Source organism: Camelina sativa, chromosome 15 (genome assembly GCF_030686135.1).
Source record: "Camelina sativa cultivar CO46 ecotype springtype chromosome 15, ASM3068613v1".
NCBI classification, from domain to species: Eukaryota; Viridiplantae; Streptophyta; class Magnoliopsida; order Brassicales; family Brassicaceae; genus Camelina; species Camelina sativa.
In genome coordinates, this window is record NC_141894.1 from 19655185 (window position 1) to 19668809 (window position 13625).

The 13625-nt window shown below is 36.6% G+C and overlaps 3 protein-coding genes and 1 long non-coding RNA gene across 4 annotated transcripts; 3 read left to right on the top strand and 1 right to left on the bottom strand.

Annotated features, from left to right (window-relative positions):
- Positions 1–460: 460 nt before the first annotated feature.
- On the bottom strand, positions 461–4427 carry LOC109129125 (ethylene receptor 2-like). The gene is made up of 4 exons (XM_087487225.1): positions 4418–4427; positions 3919–4302; positions 3438–3829; positions 461–571 (listed from the first exon to the last, which is right to left on the bottom strand). The coding sequence occupies exons 1-4, from the start codon at positions 4425–4427 to the stop codon at positions 461–463; spliced, it is 897 nt and encodes a 298-aa protein (XP_087343351.1).
- Positions 4428–5052: 625 nt separating this feature from the next.
- Positions 5053–6974, top strand: LOC104747179 (UDP-glycosyltransferase 71B1). The gene has a single exon (XM_010468763.3). The coding sequence runs from the start codon at positions 5391–5393 to the stop codon at positions 6819–6821; it is 1431 nt and encodes a 476-aa protein (XP_010467065.2). The 5' UTR covers positions 5053–5390; the 3' UTR covers positions 6822–6974.
- Positions 6975–10819: 3845 nt separating this feature from the next.
- LOC104747178 (uncharacterized) lies at positions 10820–11480 on the top strand. The gene is made up of 2 exons (XR_002035399.2): positions 10820–10971; positions 11106–11480. It is a non-coding gene; the product is annotated as an uncharacterized LOC104747178 (long non-coding RNA).
- Positions 11481–12349: 869 nt separating this feature from the next.
- Positions 12350–13549, top strand: LOC104747177 (uncharacterized). Its single transcript, XM_010468762.3, has 3 exons — positions 12350–12697; positions 12791–12860; positions 13226–13549. Exons 1-3 carry the CDS (start codon positions 12526–12528, stop codon positions 13368–13370), a joined length of 387 nt encoding a protein of 128 aa, XP_010467064.1. The 5' UTR covers positions 12350–12525; the 3' UTR covers positions 13371–13549.
- Positions 13550–13625: the final 76 nt, after the last annotated feature.

Genomic DNA, 13625 nt, shown 5'->3' on the forward strand with positions numbered 1-13625 from the left:
GCGGAACGTGACCAGACTGTGACCGTGACCAAGGACTTCCTCAGACAGTGTACCAAACAACCACGAACGAATGAGTTGGTCGGTACAGAACCACGACTCGTACTGAGGATTAGGGACTTCGCTGGTGGCTTCACCATTGACGATGAGATGAGACTTAGTTGGCGCATTGATGGCACCATTGACAAAGCCTATAAGCTTTTGGCTCGATAGAAGAGACTCAAACTGTGTTTTCCACAGGAGGTAATTGTTGTCAGTCAGCTTCAGAGTGACCGAGCTGGTGACATGGACATTGTCGGGAAAAGGGTAAGTGGCGGCCATTGTTTCACCTGTTAGAGTTTACAAGGCTATGATACCATGAAGGAGTTTAGAAAACAGAGAGATTTTGATGAATAACTTGTATTTTCCTTAACGTTTCTTTTAGGGTTTTTACATCTTTTATATACAAGGTAAGAGGAACAATCTAGAAATCTTTATCTTGGAGGACAGCTGTATTAGGGTGAGTCACCAACTTCGTACTGTCTCTGCAACTCTCTGTATTGTCGCTGTAACTCTCCGTATTGTCGATGTAACTCTGTTTTGACCGTTGTGATGTGTCAGTAATCAAACTTTGATGTTGGGCAATCAAACTTTGATGTTGGGCTTGGGCTTGAGGCTTTTTCCTGAGGCCTTATCTTCTACAATCAGAATACTCAAACCACATCATATCTCAAGAGAATGATGGACAATCTTCAAGATAAACCAAAACAAACCTTTCCTAGTGTCTTACTCTTACCAAGGTGGTTTTTGGAAAACTTCTTGGAATCACTAATTTAACCCAAAAACAAAAAAAAAAAACTATGAAACTTTAAAAAGCACAATTATTTTTATTTCTTTTGTCAACAAAAGCACAATTTTTTATTTTCTCTAAAACATTTTAGGACTCTCTTTAATTTATTTTACCTCCTTTATTCTCTATTTTTTTAGGGAAATTCTCATAAATAGCACAATTTTAAATTTTTAGTCCAAAACTAGCACACCCTTTCAAATGTTCCAAATTTAGCACAACTTTACATAACATTAAAAATATAAAATATTAACAAAGTTAAATTAAAACAAGGGTTAAACAAAAATGTTGAAATGGTGAAAATACGAGAATTAGTGTTCCACCGGCGAGAGAGAACATAATGAGAGAAAATCGGAGCATCGACGGTGACTATCACCGTTAACACGGAACCGGCGACTAGCGGGACGCTTATTTTTGCTGAAGAGAAGAAATACAACTTTGATTACCCTCAAAGTGAATCACTTGCGAACGGTGGTATTAGGGAAACTCGTGGCACGAATAGAGATTTGAGACACGGTGAGGCTATGTGACGAGGAGGTCTAGTTTTGTAGCGATAGAGACTAATGCCACTGCCACGCAGCACCAAACACGGAAGGTTACGACTCCAAAGCCTGAAAAAGCGGGATGGAAGAGAGTGGTGACTGGTGAGGATATTTGCCAAGCAGCTTCTGATTTTAAACTCAAGGTAAGCTTGATTCTCTATTTTTAATTCTAGATCCTCGATTCTGGATTCGATTCTTAGGTGTCATTGCTTTAGATCCTATGGTGTGATCGACTTCCCTTTCTTATTTTCAAAAGTTTTAGATGTTCAATAAATTGCCTGATATGTGATTTGGGTCTCTCAATCATGAACTCTAGTTTCGTCCTTGTTTTTGTTTATTTAGTTTCTGGATTTGATAAAATTGTGTTGGTGAATTGAAATTTAGATGATGATGACGACGTTTAAGTCTACAAGGAACTTAGCTATTTGGTCCTTGGAGATTTCATATCTTTAAATTTTGTTAGGATTATCTCAAATTAGATTTGCCCATTTGTTCATTGTTCATGACAATAAACTGCCAATAGAGGAGGAATTATAGATATCTAGCTTTTGATGATGCATGCTTGTTGTTTTCTTTGAGTTCTGTGATTAAAGATAGATTCGATTGAATTGTTCTATTCAATATTTCTAGAGCGACAATAGTTTGATTCATTTTTTCAATTCTTGATTTAACTTGTATGTTGCATTACCGCTAAGGAGCTGGGGATTTTGATGTGTTCCCTTGGACAAAACCCAACCAAAGCAGAGCTTCAAGACATGATTAATGAAGTGGACATGGATGGTAATGGTACCATTGATTTCCTTAAGTTCTTGAAATTGCTGCTGAGTATGGCTATATTCTAAGGTAAGTAACCAAAACTTCTTATCTCCATGCATTACCCTTTATCTTATAACTCAAGATCTATCTGGCAACTATGCAGGCTGAATAAGATAGTAGAATATTGGAAATTGTGTGACAGCAAAAAATTATTCATTGCAGAATATGTGATGGAACTGTACACCAAGATGACCAATGGATCAACAATCAAAAAGACAAGGAGACTGCTCTTGTTTGGAGTTATGAGGATGCTAACCCTTATTTTAACTCATTTCCTTTAAAGCTCTATGTTAAATATGTGTGTAAACAACTGTTTTTATTTGTATTTTGCCTCAATGTGTACTTGAAGTAAAGGCTTAGATTATTTGTTAAAACACCAGTTCTCGGTTTCACATCCTAATATAACACTTTATGAAGGCTTTCCTAAATTCACAGGATGCCTTCCTAACACTTTATGATGTCACTTGGTCGTGATACTGGTGAAATTCAGGAAGGATTACACGAAATTCAGGAAGGATTCTTAGAACTTCATGATGACCTTCATAACAAGTTTAGAATTCAGTATAACTTTCATAAAAATTCTGGATATTGGTAAACACTAGGGTAACATAAAAATGATACCATTACCCTTTACTAATGGAGTTTTCTTTCTATGTTTTACATTTTTTAGTAATGCTGAGTTTTTATGTTGAACTTTTCTTCGTTTAATGAATTCAAATATATTTTCATAAAATCATTATTTATAGATGGTTCCTTGATAGCTTGTAGATTACCTTCTCATGTTCTTGTAACTTGGAAAACCAACAACATCTATCATTACTACAGAACGTTTAAACTTTTGTTGATAACCCAGTTATATTACACTACGGAACCTATTTTTATGCACAATAAAATATTTAGGAAGGTTATCTCGCATTTTAGTAAGTCCTTCATAAAAATGAAATAAAACATCATGCTAGATATTCCTATTTTCTACCTTCGTTGTAAAACACCAATATGTGCACCAAATCAAATTATTATACATCATTAATGAAGTAATATGTGAATGTGATACAATAAGACACAAAACACATATAAAGAAATTTAAAAACACATTTTTAAAAAATTTAGGAAGGATTTAATAGCTTTTAGGAAAACATTCTTGAATTTTAGGAAGGCATTCCATAATGACCTTGACTTTTATGAAGGTCTTCCTAATTGTCTGAAACCAACATCTATTTACATGTTTAGAAATAGATATGGACGACGAAACTCACCTGCACCACTTTCTTACAAACACCAAAGCTTAGATCTTGTCCTAACCCATAGCCACCGGAGAATCTCATATCACCAACATCTTGATCTCTTGATGAAACAGAAACAAAAGATTGAGAACTCAAATCATCAACCTCTACATTCATTTCAAATCTTATATACACATCTCCATCTGCTGAAGAGGCCGGTGATCTCCACGCAGCCCATCTTTGATCACCCCTGTCCAAGCTTCTTCTTTCTTTCAAAACCTTAAACATCAATAAAGAACTTTCTTGACGTTTTCTAGGCTTTACTAAACTACCAACCATATGAAGTATCACTTGAAAGACCCTTTTCTCGTCTCCTACTACATTATCCGGCAAAGACTTCTCCGCGTCAACCAAGAACTTGACCCCTTGTATAGACACAAACATTTAGTCCTACAAGCTGCTTCATGGATGGTACAATGCAGACTAAATGGTTTCATCTCCGTACCAAATCTACCATCAGACACATCCATCGAGTCCCCAACCAAGTTCGACATCACATTCCCCGTTTTCACCATCGTGTCAACAACAATCTTCTGCTCATCACTCAACTTCTCGTCCTGAATCATCGACAGTAGTCCGAGTATCGAATGCATCGGACGTCTCATCCCTTCGCTCATTGTCTTCTGAAACGTGTTCCTCGCTTGGCTTGCCCTCAGCGCGTCCCTTTTAGCCATCTGCAATGCCCTGTTCTGATCCGCTAGCTTCTCCCACATGAGATGAGACTCTTCAAGAACCGCTGCATGATCTAACGCAACTGTTACTTTATCAGCCACAACTTTAACAATCTCAATATCCTGATAAGTCCAAATCCCGTGGCTGCCCACTAGGTAATCCGCAACTTGAAAACAAGTCACAAACAAAACAAGTTTGCATTCACCTTCGTAAGTGGCTCCACTAGGCCACAAGAATTTTCGTTTCCTGAAGCTTTGGCTAGTTTCCAATCACCTTTGTACATGCACCCATTTTTCCAAAGATACTTGTCGGATCCGTGTGAAAACCCACCAGAGAAGCTTCTGATGTTGAGATCTCCGTTGGGTGCTTCTCTCTTGAAAAAAACACATTGCTATGATCAAGCCAACTAAACCAAAATCACATAACAATAAAACTAATTCATCTATATAGAGCCATAAGTCACAATTTCTTCCTGAATTTCAGAGAATTCAACAATTTCAAACTCTGACATTGATGATTGAAGCTATCGATCGAAGAAGAAGAAAGAGAACCCAACAATTTCAAACTCTGAAATCGAAGAAGAAGAAAGAGAAATTGATGATAGCCATCGATTTAGTACCTGATTGAAGCTTCACGGGAAAATCCGAGATCAAAATGAAGATCTCAGATCGAAAAATTCATCAAGCTTCGCCGAAGAGAAATGAAAGAGAGATCGGATTTTGATTTTTTTGAGTTTTTTAAAATAATAATATTTCTCTATATTAATTACTCAATATTAAGAAATGCTAGTTTTGGAACATTCCAGCGTGTGTGCTAGTTTTGGAACAAAAACCCAAAATAATGCTAGTTTAGGGTATTTCTCATTTTTTTACTTACATGTATTGTTTACTATTTTGAAAAATTTTCGTACTATTATTCATAATTTTTTTTATTAATAAACGTTTAACAAATTTTTGAATATTTTACAGTATGACGTAAAAATGGTGGTATATCGACATAATATATGAAACATTTGAATTAATCATCACAATAATTTAATGCATAGACGTAAAAAAAAAATACAAGAAAATATTGTTAAAATTGGTTTGGGGCTCATAACCTAATTGTTAAAATAATAAGCACATGGGAATGGGATTTTACTATATCACAGACATACATACCAGTATACCACACATGCACTTTTATCATTACATGGTATTTTAATCTTTACTCTCTACGATCAAACTAGAAGTCCAAAACCAAAGTGTAGACGTCATGAAAATCGAGCTTGTCTTCATACCATCTCCGGGCGTTGGCCATATCCGATCAACAACGGCGTTAGCGAAGCTTCTCGTAGACAACGACGACCGCCTCTCCGTCACTCTCATCGTCATCCCTTCACAATTCGCTGACAACGCTTCTTCCTCCGTCTACACTAAGCCCGAAGACCGTCTCCGCTACTGCCTCCTCCCCGCCGTTGATCAAGATCCGAACCAAACATACATATCTTACATTGAGAGCAAAAAACCATATGTAAGAGCCGCCGTGTCCGAACTCGCCACGGACGTTTCCACACGTTCAGACTCGCAGCTCGCTGGGATTGTAGTGGACATGTTCTGCACGTCGATGTTAGACGTGGCCGACGAGCTTAACCTCCCGACTTATATCGTCTACACGTCGAACGCTTCATATCTCGGGCTACAGTTTCATGTTCAATCTCTTTACGAAGACAAAGAACTCGACGTAAGTGAGCTTAGAGACTCTGATGTAAAGTTTGACGTTCCAACTCTGACTCGACAGTTTCCGGCGAACTGTTTGCCTTCAGTGATGCTAACCAAGAAATGGTTTTCTTACGTTTTGGGTCGAGCTACAAGTTTTAGAAAGACGAACGGTATTTTGGTGAACTCAGTGGCTGAGTTGGAACCTCAGGCGTTGAAGTTCTTTTCCGGCGGGAATGGGAATACAAATATTCCTCCGGTTTACACGGTTGGGCCCATTATGGACTTCAAAACCAACGGCGAAGATGGGAAGAGAATGGAGATTTTACGTTGGCTAAGAGAGCAACCGACAAAATCTGTAGTGTTCCTCTGCTTCGGGAGCATGGGAGGTTTCACTGACGAACAAACACGAGAAATAGCCGTGGCGCTAGAGCGGAGCGGCCATAGGTTCTTATGGTCCCTCCGTCGCGCTTCTCCCGTGGTGGAAGACATGATTGGTTCTCCTCCCGGAGAAATTACGAACTTAGAGGAGATTCTTCCAAAAGGTTTCTTGGATCGGACGGTGGAGATTGGAAAGATCATAAGCTGGGCACCACAAGTAGCTGTTCTTGAGAGCCCTGCGATAGGAGCGTTTGTAACACATTGTGGATGGAACTCGATTCTTGAGAGTCTATGGTTCGGTGTTCCCATGGCTGCGTGGCCTATCTTTGGGGAACAACAGTTTAACGCGTTTCATATGGTGGAGGAGCTTGGTTTTGCGGCGGAGGTGAAGAAGGATTATCGGAGAGATTTTCTGGTGGGTGAGCCAGAGATTGTGACGGCTGAGGAGATTGAGAGAGGGATCAAGTGTGCGATGGAGCAGGATAGCAAGATGAGGAAGATGGTGACTGAGATGAAGGATAAACTCCACGTGGCGTTGCTGGACGGTGGAACTTCTAACTGTGCTCTTAAGAAGTTTGTTCAAGACGTGGTCGAAAATGTTCCATAGAAATCAATGTAGTCCGACAAAAAAATTTATGATGAAATAATTAAAGACCACAAAAATGACATATACTGTATATGTCTGTCTGAAAGTGATGATATGTATAACAAAATATCTACGTCTACTTTTGGGTAAGAAAAAAATTCAGTTTATGTCCCATATAATCTCTTATATTTTGTTATCTACAAACAATAATTGCATGAAAATATCTGCATGTATCTAACAGTAGTGACTTATTGAGAGATAGAACTTCAATCTTTCAATATACTATTTATGTCATAAGTTGTCTCAAAATCTAAAAGATGTGAAGGATTGTGTTCACGACTTGAAGTGCTTTAGTTTGGTACTAAATCTTGAATCCACAAAAGAAAAGAAAAAAAAAAACAACAACTACGTATACATCATGTTTTTCTTAGAAGTAATAATTCACAATTTGAATAGTGTCATAGCGGAAGGTTACGCTTGCTTCAACAGCGGACCAAACTAAAAAAAATTAAGAATTATATGGGTAGTGAAATTTTGAAAAGTGTGAAATATTTGTTTGCCATCTTCGTATCAGTAATCAAGGAGGTGGGGGAGTGGAGTACGTATCCTAGATTGGTCGTTATGCATGTGGACAAATAACAAAATTTGTTAATATATATACGTCGTGTCTTGTCCATTTTATCATATAATTAAATGCTTGCTATTTCTTGTGGGAGAGTGGAGTACGCGTTTTTGGATTGGTCACCAAAAGGTTGATATTTCCAGAAACAATAGTATCAAATAGGCCTGCGATTTCGGTTTATTCGGGTATTTCAGTTCAGTTTTGTCGGTTTTTCGGTTATTTTAGAAATCGAAAGCTGTTCTGAATCGAACCGACTAAGATTTCGGTTCGGCTCAATTCAGTGACGGTTATTTCAGTTTTTACCATTCGGTTATTTCGGTTTAATAGTTTTGGGCTAAGGATGTTTTTGATTGTTGGGCTTGCAGAAAAATGGCCCACTAACACAAACAAAAAAAAAACAAAATCTGAAATTTGTCTTGAGAGAACGAGAACCCTACGACCACAAGTGGAGCTATGGAGGCAACGGCGGGGAGATCTCGAAGTCGAAGCTTGCGGTATAGAAGTAAAGAATAAGGACGAGGAGAAGAAGAAGAAGATGATGATGATGAATCAAGAAAAGGAAGAAGATGATGAATCGAGAAGAAGAATAGGCAACACAAAAGAAGAGATGATGAAGATGATGATAATATATGGAAGACGAATCGAGGAAGTGATGATGATAATATATGGAAGACGAATCGAGCAAGTGATGATGAATCAAAGAAGAAGAGGAGGATAATGAATCAAAGATAATAAAGATGGTGAATTGAAGAAGAAGAAGAAATGAAGAAAAATCAAAGAGTAACTAATAAAGAAGAGGCAATGGCGGCTACTTTTAGGGTTTTCTTTTTTTCGGTTAACCTTCGGTTCAAGCAAACCAAACCAAAAATCTTGGTTAACCGAACCTAATTAAAATATTTCTGATCGGTTTATTTAATTAATAGAAACCGAACCGATTTGCCCAAATCTCGGTTTGGTGCGGTTCGGACAAATCGGTTCGGTTCAAATTCGCAGGCCTAGTATAAAATGCCGACAGAATATCAATGAGTATAAACTTTTTTCCTTTTTTTTTTTTTTGGCTCAACATCAACTTTTCATTAACCAAAATATTACAATCAAATCAAAAGTACATTACATTCACCTCTATAGACTTGGACCAAAACAAATGCAATGTTGATCAAGTACAACCCTGGAACACTAGGCGGACCCAACGCTACCTAATCGATAACCATTGCATTTTTTAACCACAGTGAGATAGATAACACACCATGACTCGGAGTGAAATCATCTCTTAAACCACCTAAATTGACCCAATGACACGAAAAACAAATACTAACACAGAGAAGACCTAAACCAATATTGAAAATAGATCAACTCCCAGCTATGAGATCCTCATGATCGACGTGTAGAACTTGTCTCAATAGCTTCAACACCCAGAGAGGTGCTTCATTAGAAAAGCTTGGTCTCTCCGGCTTTCACTGTTCTGGTCTTAAACCTAAAACGAACAATACATCCGACTGACCCAACCAAGAGTCATGAAGCTATAATAACCGGCGAAAATGATGGTTCTCCGAACTAACTATATAATAACCTGAATGCTAATCATATAAAGATTTGAAATTGGAGCCCAGATTAGCATATCATCACCTCACAGTGCAAGTTCAAAGTGACAACATCATTTCCGTCAAGTTACGAGACATACACCACACCTTGGTCGGACTGAAAAAAAAAAACGACACCACACCTTGCTGCAGGACACCGCCGTGGCTGGTATGAGAGGTAAGATTTGAAGAAGAACCTAAACCCCACCACTGAAGCTCAACGAAGAAAGATTTCAGCCCTCACGAAGCCCACAAACCGCTGGTGACTAAACATAAGACAGATTCGCCATCCCAGATCCACCCGATCTGGCCAAGATTCGACACTGTCCTCCATTGTCTGCACCAGAGCCTTCACCAGCAACCTCCACCCGACAAATCTTCGCTTCACGCGCCGAGGAATCACCGGAACCACCACCTTCAAGAGACACCCAACCGATGACGACGATATAACAAGGAGCGGGAGACTGAAAAGGAACTACAAAGAGGAAGAAAACCTAAAGAGGGCGGAGCCCTCTCCGGCGCCGGAAGGGCAACCGGAGAGGCGGATCAAAATTGGCAACTCTCTCTCTCTCTCTCTTGGTGGCGCTTGTGTTTAGGGTTTTTCTGTTTTTTTTCTTTTTTTTTGAAAATCATTGTGGTGCAATGGTTGAGAGTCTTCTAAACATATGTTTCCCTAAATGTATGATAAAGACATGATATATATATAAAAAATGAATCAGTTAAAATTAAAATTAATCAGTTACTCATGTCTTTTAGATGTTGTTCTAGCATAATTTTTTTGTTTTATATTAATTGTCATTCAGTATTTTACGATTGAAATTTATGAATTTTGTCCAAAATTTTTAGCTTATTGTTTTCATCCGTGTGAAACTACCTAAAATGACAAGTAATATGAATCTAATCAATGATTGTTCTACCAATCAATTAAATGTGTTATATTAATGAGAGCTTACTGCTTAGGCTGCATAATACTAATGTTTTACTTTCAATTGTCCAATCAAGCCCTAATTAGTCCTTGTATTTACTGTTTTTGTGTTAAGATTTATTTTTATTCTTAAAAAATTGATGTTGTACATTAAAAATCTGAAATGGTTTTATATTTTTCATACTCCATCCGTTTCAAAATATAAGATGTTTTGAGTAAAGTACGCAGATTAAGAAATAATCACTTTAAAAAAAATTAACCAATCACAAACAAGACTGCATAATTTAAAGTATTAAACTAATCTAAAAGTTACATAGAAACTTGAAAACATCCTATGTTATGAAACAAAAAAACTTCTCTAAACATCCTATATTATGAAACGGATGGAGTATTATTTAAAGTTTATAGTTTCTCTTTCTACTAAAAATAATTATAAGTTAATTTATATAAAAAAATTTAATTTTTTAATATATGTGAAATTGTCAAAATATCGAACTATTAGAGATAGAGAGAGTAGTATTTATTTTTAACATGCTGATAAAAAAAAAAATTAAATGAATGAATGTCAAATTTATTCAAACAAAAAAAAAAGACTTTGCATGCAACTTTAATCCGAAAATGTTTAGAAAAGCAAAGAAATGGATTTAGAATTATGCCAAGACTTTACTGTTGTTTGTCTACACCTGTTTGATTTCATGCGTAAACAATTTCCAAAATCGGAGACCAATTTCCAAGAGAGGAGGCCAGACCATTGAACTATTTTTGCTGTCTCTTCTCCATTTCCAAAGTCTTGTAAATTGGAAACAGATGTGAAATTAAAATTATTCATTTTGACCGATGCATGTCATGGTGTTCCGTCTATATAATCCACCATCATTGACAACGTCACATTATACTTTATTGATATGGCAACAACACAAACCCACAAAAGAGCATTTCTCGGCTCTACTTGCAAAGGTCATGGAAAAATGGCGAGTTGACGTATGTCTCAAGGCAGTTAATAGTGATGAGGGTTCAGTTATCTCTGCCCACAAAGTTATTCTGGTCTCTTCTTCTCTCATTTTCTCGTATTGATATCATCATATTATTCAAAGAATCAAAACTAAACGTTCTACTGTGTAGTGACTGTAGTTTATGTAATTCTCTCAACATGAACATGTATATATGTTTTTGAATAGGAGTTCAAGACTTTGGGTAAGTTGGTTAAAACAATCACTCTCTCGGAGATGAAACAAGAAGAGCTAGAAGCTTTTGTTGAGTTTATATACAGTGATGGTTCTATGCTTTCCGGCAAAATGAAGCAACACGCTCGGGCTCTCTATCTTACGGCTGTCAAATACAAGATTATCCAACTACGAGATCTATGCAGATCCGAGCTTATATCTTCTCTGGATATGGCAAATTATTTTTATTAGAGCCCACAAGAAAGACAAACCTAAGCCCAATGTGATAACATGTAACTAGGGTTCTTAGCAAGATGAAAGTTATATATATAGTGATGTAATAAGAACTTATAGAGTAACTTTGAGAGTTGTTTTTCTTGTGGGCTCTAATAATTTTGACTTCCTTGAGCTCGCTCAAACCCCTTTTGACAAAGTCCTCAACGATGCAGCTTTAAGTTATATATTAGAACGAATGAACTTATGATACATAGCTTTGATAAGTTAAACGTTGTTCGTTGATAGTTACCCAAATCTTGCCGCGGAGATTCTGGAGGCTTCTGTTACTAGTCGAAGATGTTATAACTGTGGTTTCATCAACGATCATAATCGGACTGGCAAAAGCTGCTCCAATTGTGGTTTCGACCGTCCTTGTCGCAGCTAGAGGAGAATCACATTCACAATGTAGTATTTGTCGTATCAATTTGATAAACTAGTTTTACCATTTGATCATGTTTCCAAAACTTAACTCATCCATATAATTAAAATAATCGGTTCCCAGATCAAATTGTCTTATAATATCTCTTTCTTATGCATGCAAAAGTGAGATATATATTGAGAAAGTATAACATTTAAATTAACCAAGCAAAATTTTAAATTACATTACACTATGGTAAAGGCGCTCTTGGACTAGAAAGCGTTTAGTTGAGTTACTGGAGTTGAATGTGCGGGTTGCTTTGCAACGAGAGAATTGGTTTGTATTAAAAAAACAACATTTATTTTGTAACTGTTATAATGTCTAATGTAATGCATTAAACTAATTGCGAAATATTGAAGACTGGTTTTTAGTACAAGACTAATGTATTAATGTATTAAATTAATTATAGTTTTTTTTTGTTTGGCAAGAATTAGCAAAATTATTTGAAAAGGCCTGGTTTGCACATTCTCTCATTTATCAAATTGATTCGGTTTAGTTCAAATGTTCCTACTTCCTCGGCAAACCGAGTGCTAATATAAAACATCAGATCAAAAATAAAAGATATAAAGAGGATAAGGTTTCACTCAAAGTTTCCCAAATGTCATCTAGTGGTAAGACACATGCCACATGTATCTCTCCTTAATAACAAAAAAAATCTATATAGTGAAATAAAATTAAAAGCCATATAATATAATAGTCAACCAAAGAAAAAGAAAAAAAACGTATTGGTTGGTGTTGGAAATGGCAGCCAAATTCCACATTTCCTCTCAAATCACTTCTTCCTTTAGCCACAAAACTAATGAGTCCTCAACTTCATCATCTTCTTCATATTCATCGTTCCGTGTTTTGCCTAAGTTCCTCTGTTCACCATCTCCATTAGGGGTTCAACAGTTCAAGCTTCACGCCAAATTAGGTACTCTTATATCTCTTTTAAATCAGAATTTTCACATTTATTTTATTTTATTGGTAGATGATAATTTTGTTAATCCTTGGTTCTTGTTTTAAGGTGGAGGAGATGGAGAAGTGAAGCCTAAAGACAAGAAGAAGTTCATAACCAAAGAGGAAGAACCAGAACAGTTAGTTAATCTTTAGCCTTTCAATTCCATATCACAGAATTGTAGAAGAAAAAAAATCATGAAATCGAAAGATTAGATGACTAATAGAGAAAATTGTAATTTGCGGAATTACAAAAATTGATGAAAACATTTTGAAAATTAAGAAATTCAAAATTGTAATGTAGTCTAGTTGTTTGTGTTAGTATATGTCACTATTTGAGTCGTGCGCATAATGCATGTTGTTGACTAAAACTCGTGCTTTGTAAGTGGCTTAACGAGTGCTAGTGTAGTGTCAAAAGAACATATTTGGTTTAGTATAAACATGCCATGCGCGCATTGGTGTTCGGCGAAATGGTTATGGATGAGATTTGCATTGCGATTTGCAGGTATTGGCAAAGCGTTGGTGAAAGAGAAGGAGAAAATCCGATGAAGACGCCTCTTCCTTACATTATCATCTTCGGTATGTCAACTCCATTCGTCATCTTAGCTATTGCTTTCGCTAATGGCTGGATCAAAGTTCCTATTCGTTGAGCATTTTTTCTTTTTTTTTTTTGCTTCTTCTTCTTCTTCACTTGTTTAAGGCTGAATCTTAAACATATTTTCTTATCCTCTTCTTCTTCTTCTTCTTCTTCGGCTGTAAAAAGAAACAAAACTATAGAATGGTATCATTATATTATAAGGTGCTCTGCTACATCTTTTATTTTTGCTTACCCCCTAAGCTATCCACATTATCTTGGTGTTACATCTACGCCATTAGCACTAGGTGAGTACCTCTCCCAAACGTGC

Excerpts from the sequence above, each read along its gene's own strand:
- LOC109129125 (XM_087487225.1), bottom strand. Across the intron at positions 3,830-3,918 it reads CTCGATGGATGTGTCTGATG|GGGTCAAGTTCTTGGTTGAC; the intron begins GTAGATTTGGTA and ends TGTCTATACAAG. Across the intron at positions 572-3,437 it reads TTTGTAAGAAAGTGGTGCAG|AGTTACATCGACAATACGGA; the intron begins GTGAGTTTCGTC and ends CGGTCAAAACAG.
- LOC104747179 (XM_010468763.3), top strand. The coding sequence starts at position 5,391 with ATGAAAATCGAGCTTGTCTTCATACCATCTCCGGGCGTTGGCCATATC.
- LOC104747177 (XM_010468762.3), top strand. The coding sequence starts at position 12,526 with ATGGCAGCCAAATTCCACATTTCCTCTCAAATCACTTCTTCCTTTAGC. Across the intron at positions 12,698-12,790 it reads CAAGCTTCACGCCAAATTAG|GTGGAGGAGATGGAGAAGTG; the intron begins GTACTCTTATAT and ends TCTTGTTTTAAG. Across the intron at positions 12,861-13,225 it reads AAAGAGGAAGAACCAGAACA|GTATTGGCAAAGCGTTGGTG; the intron begins GTTAGTTAATCT and ends TGCGATTTGCAG.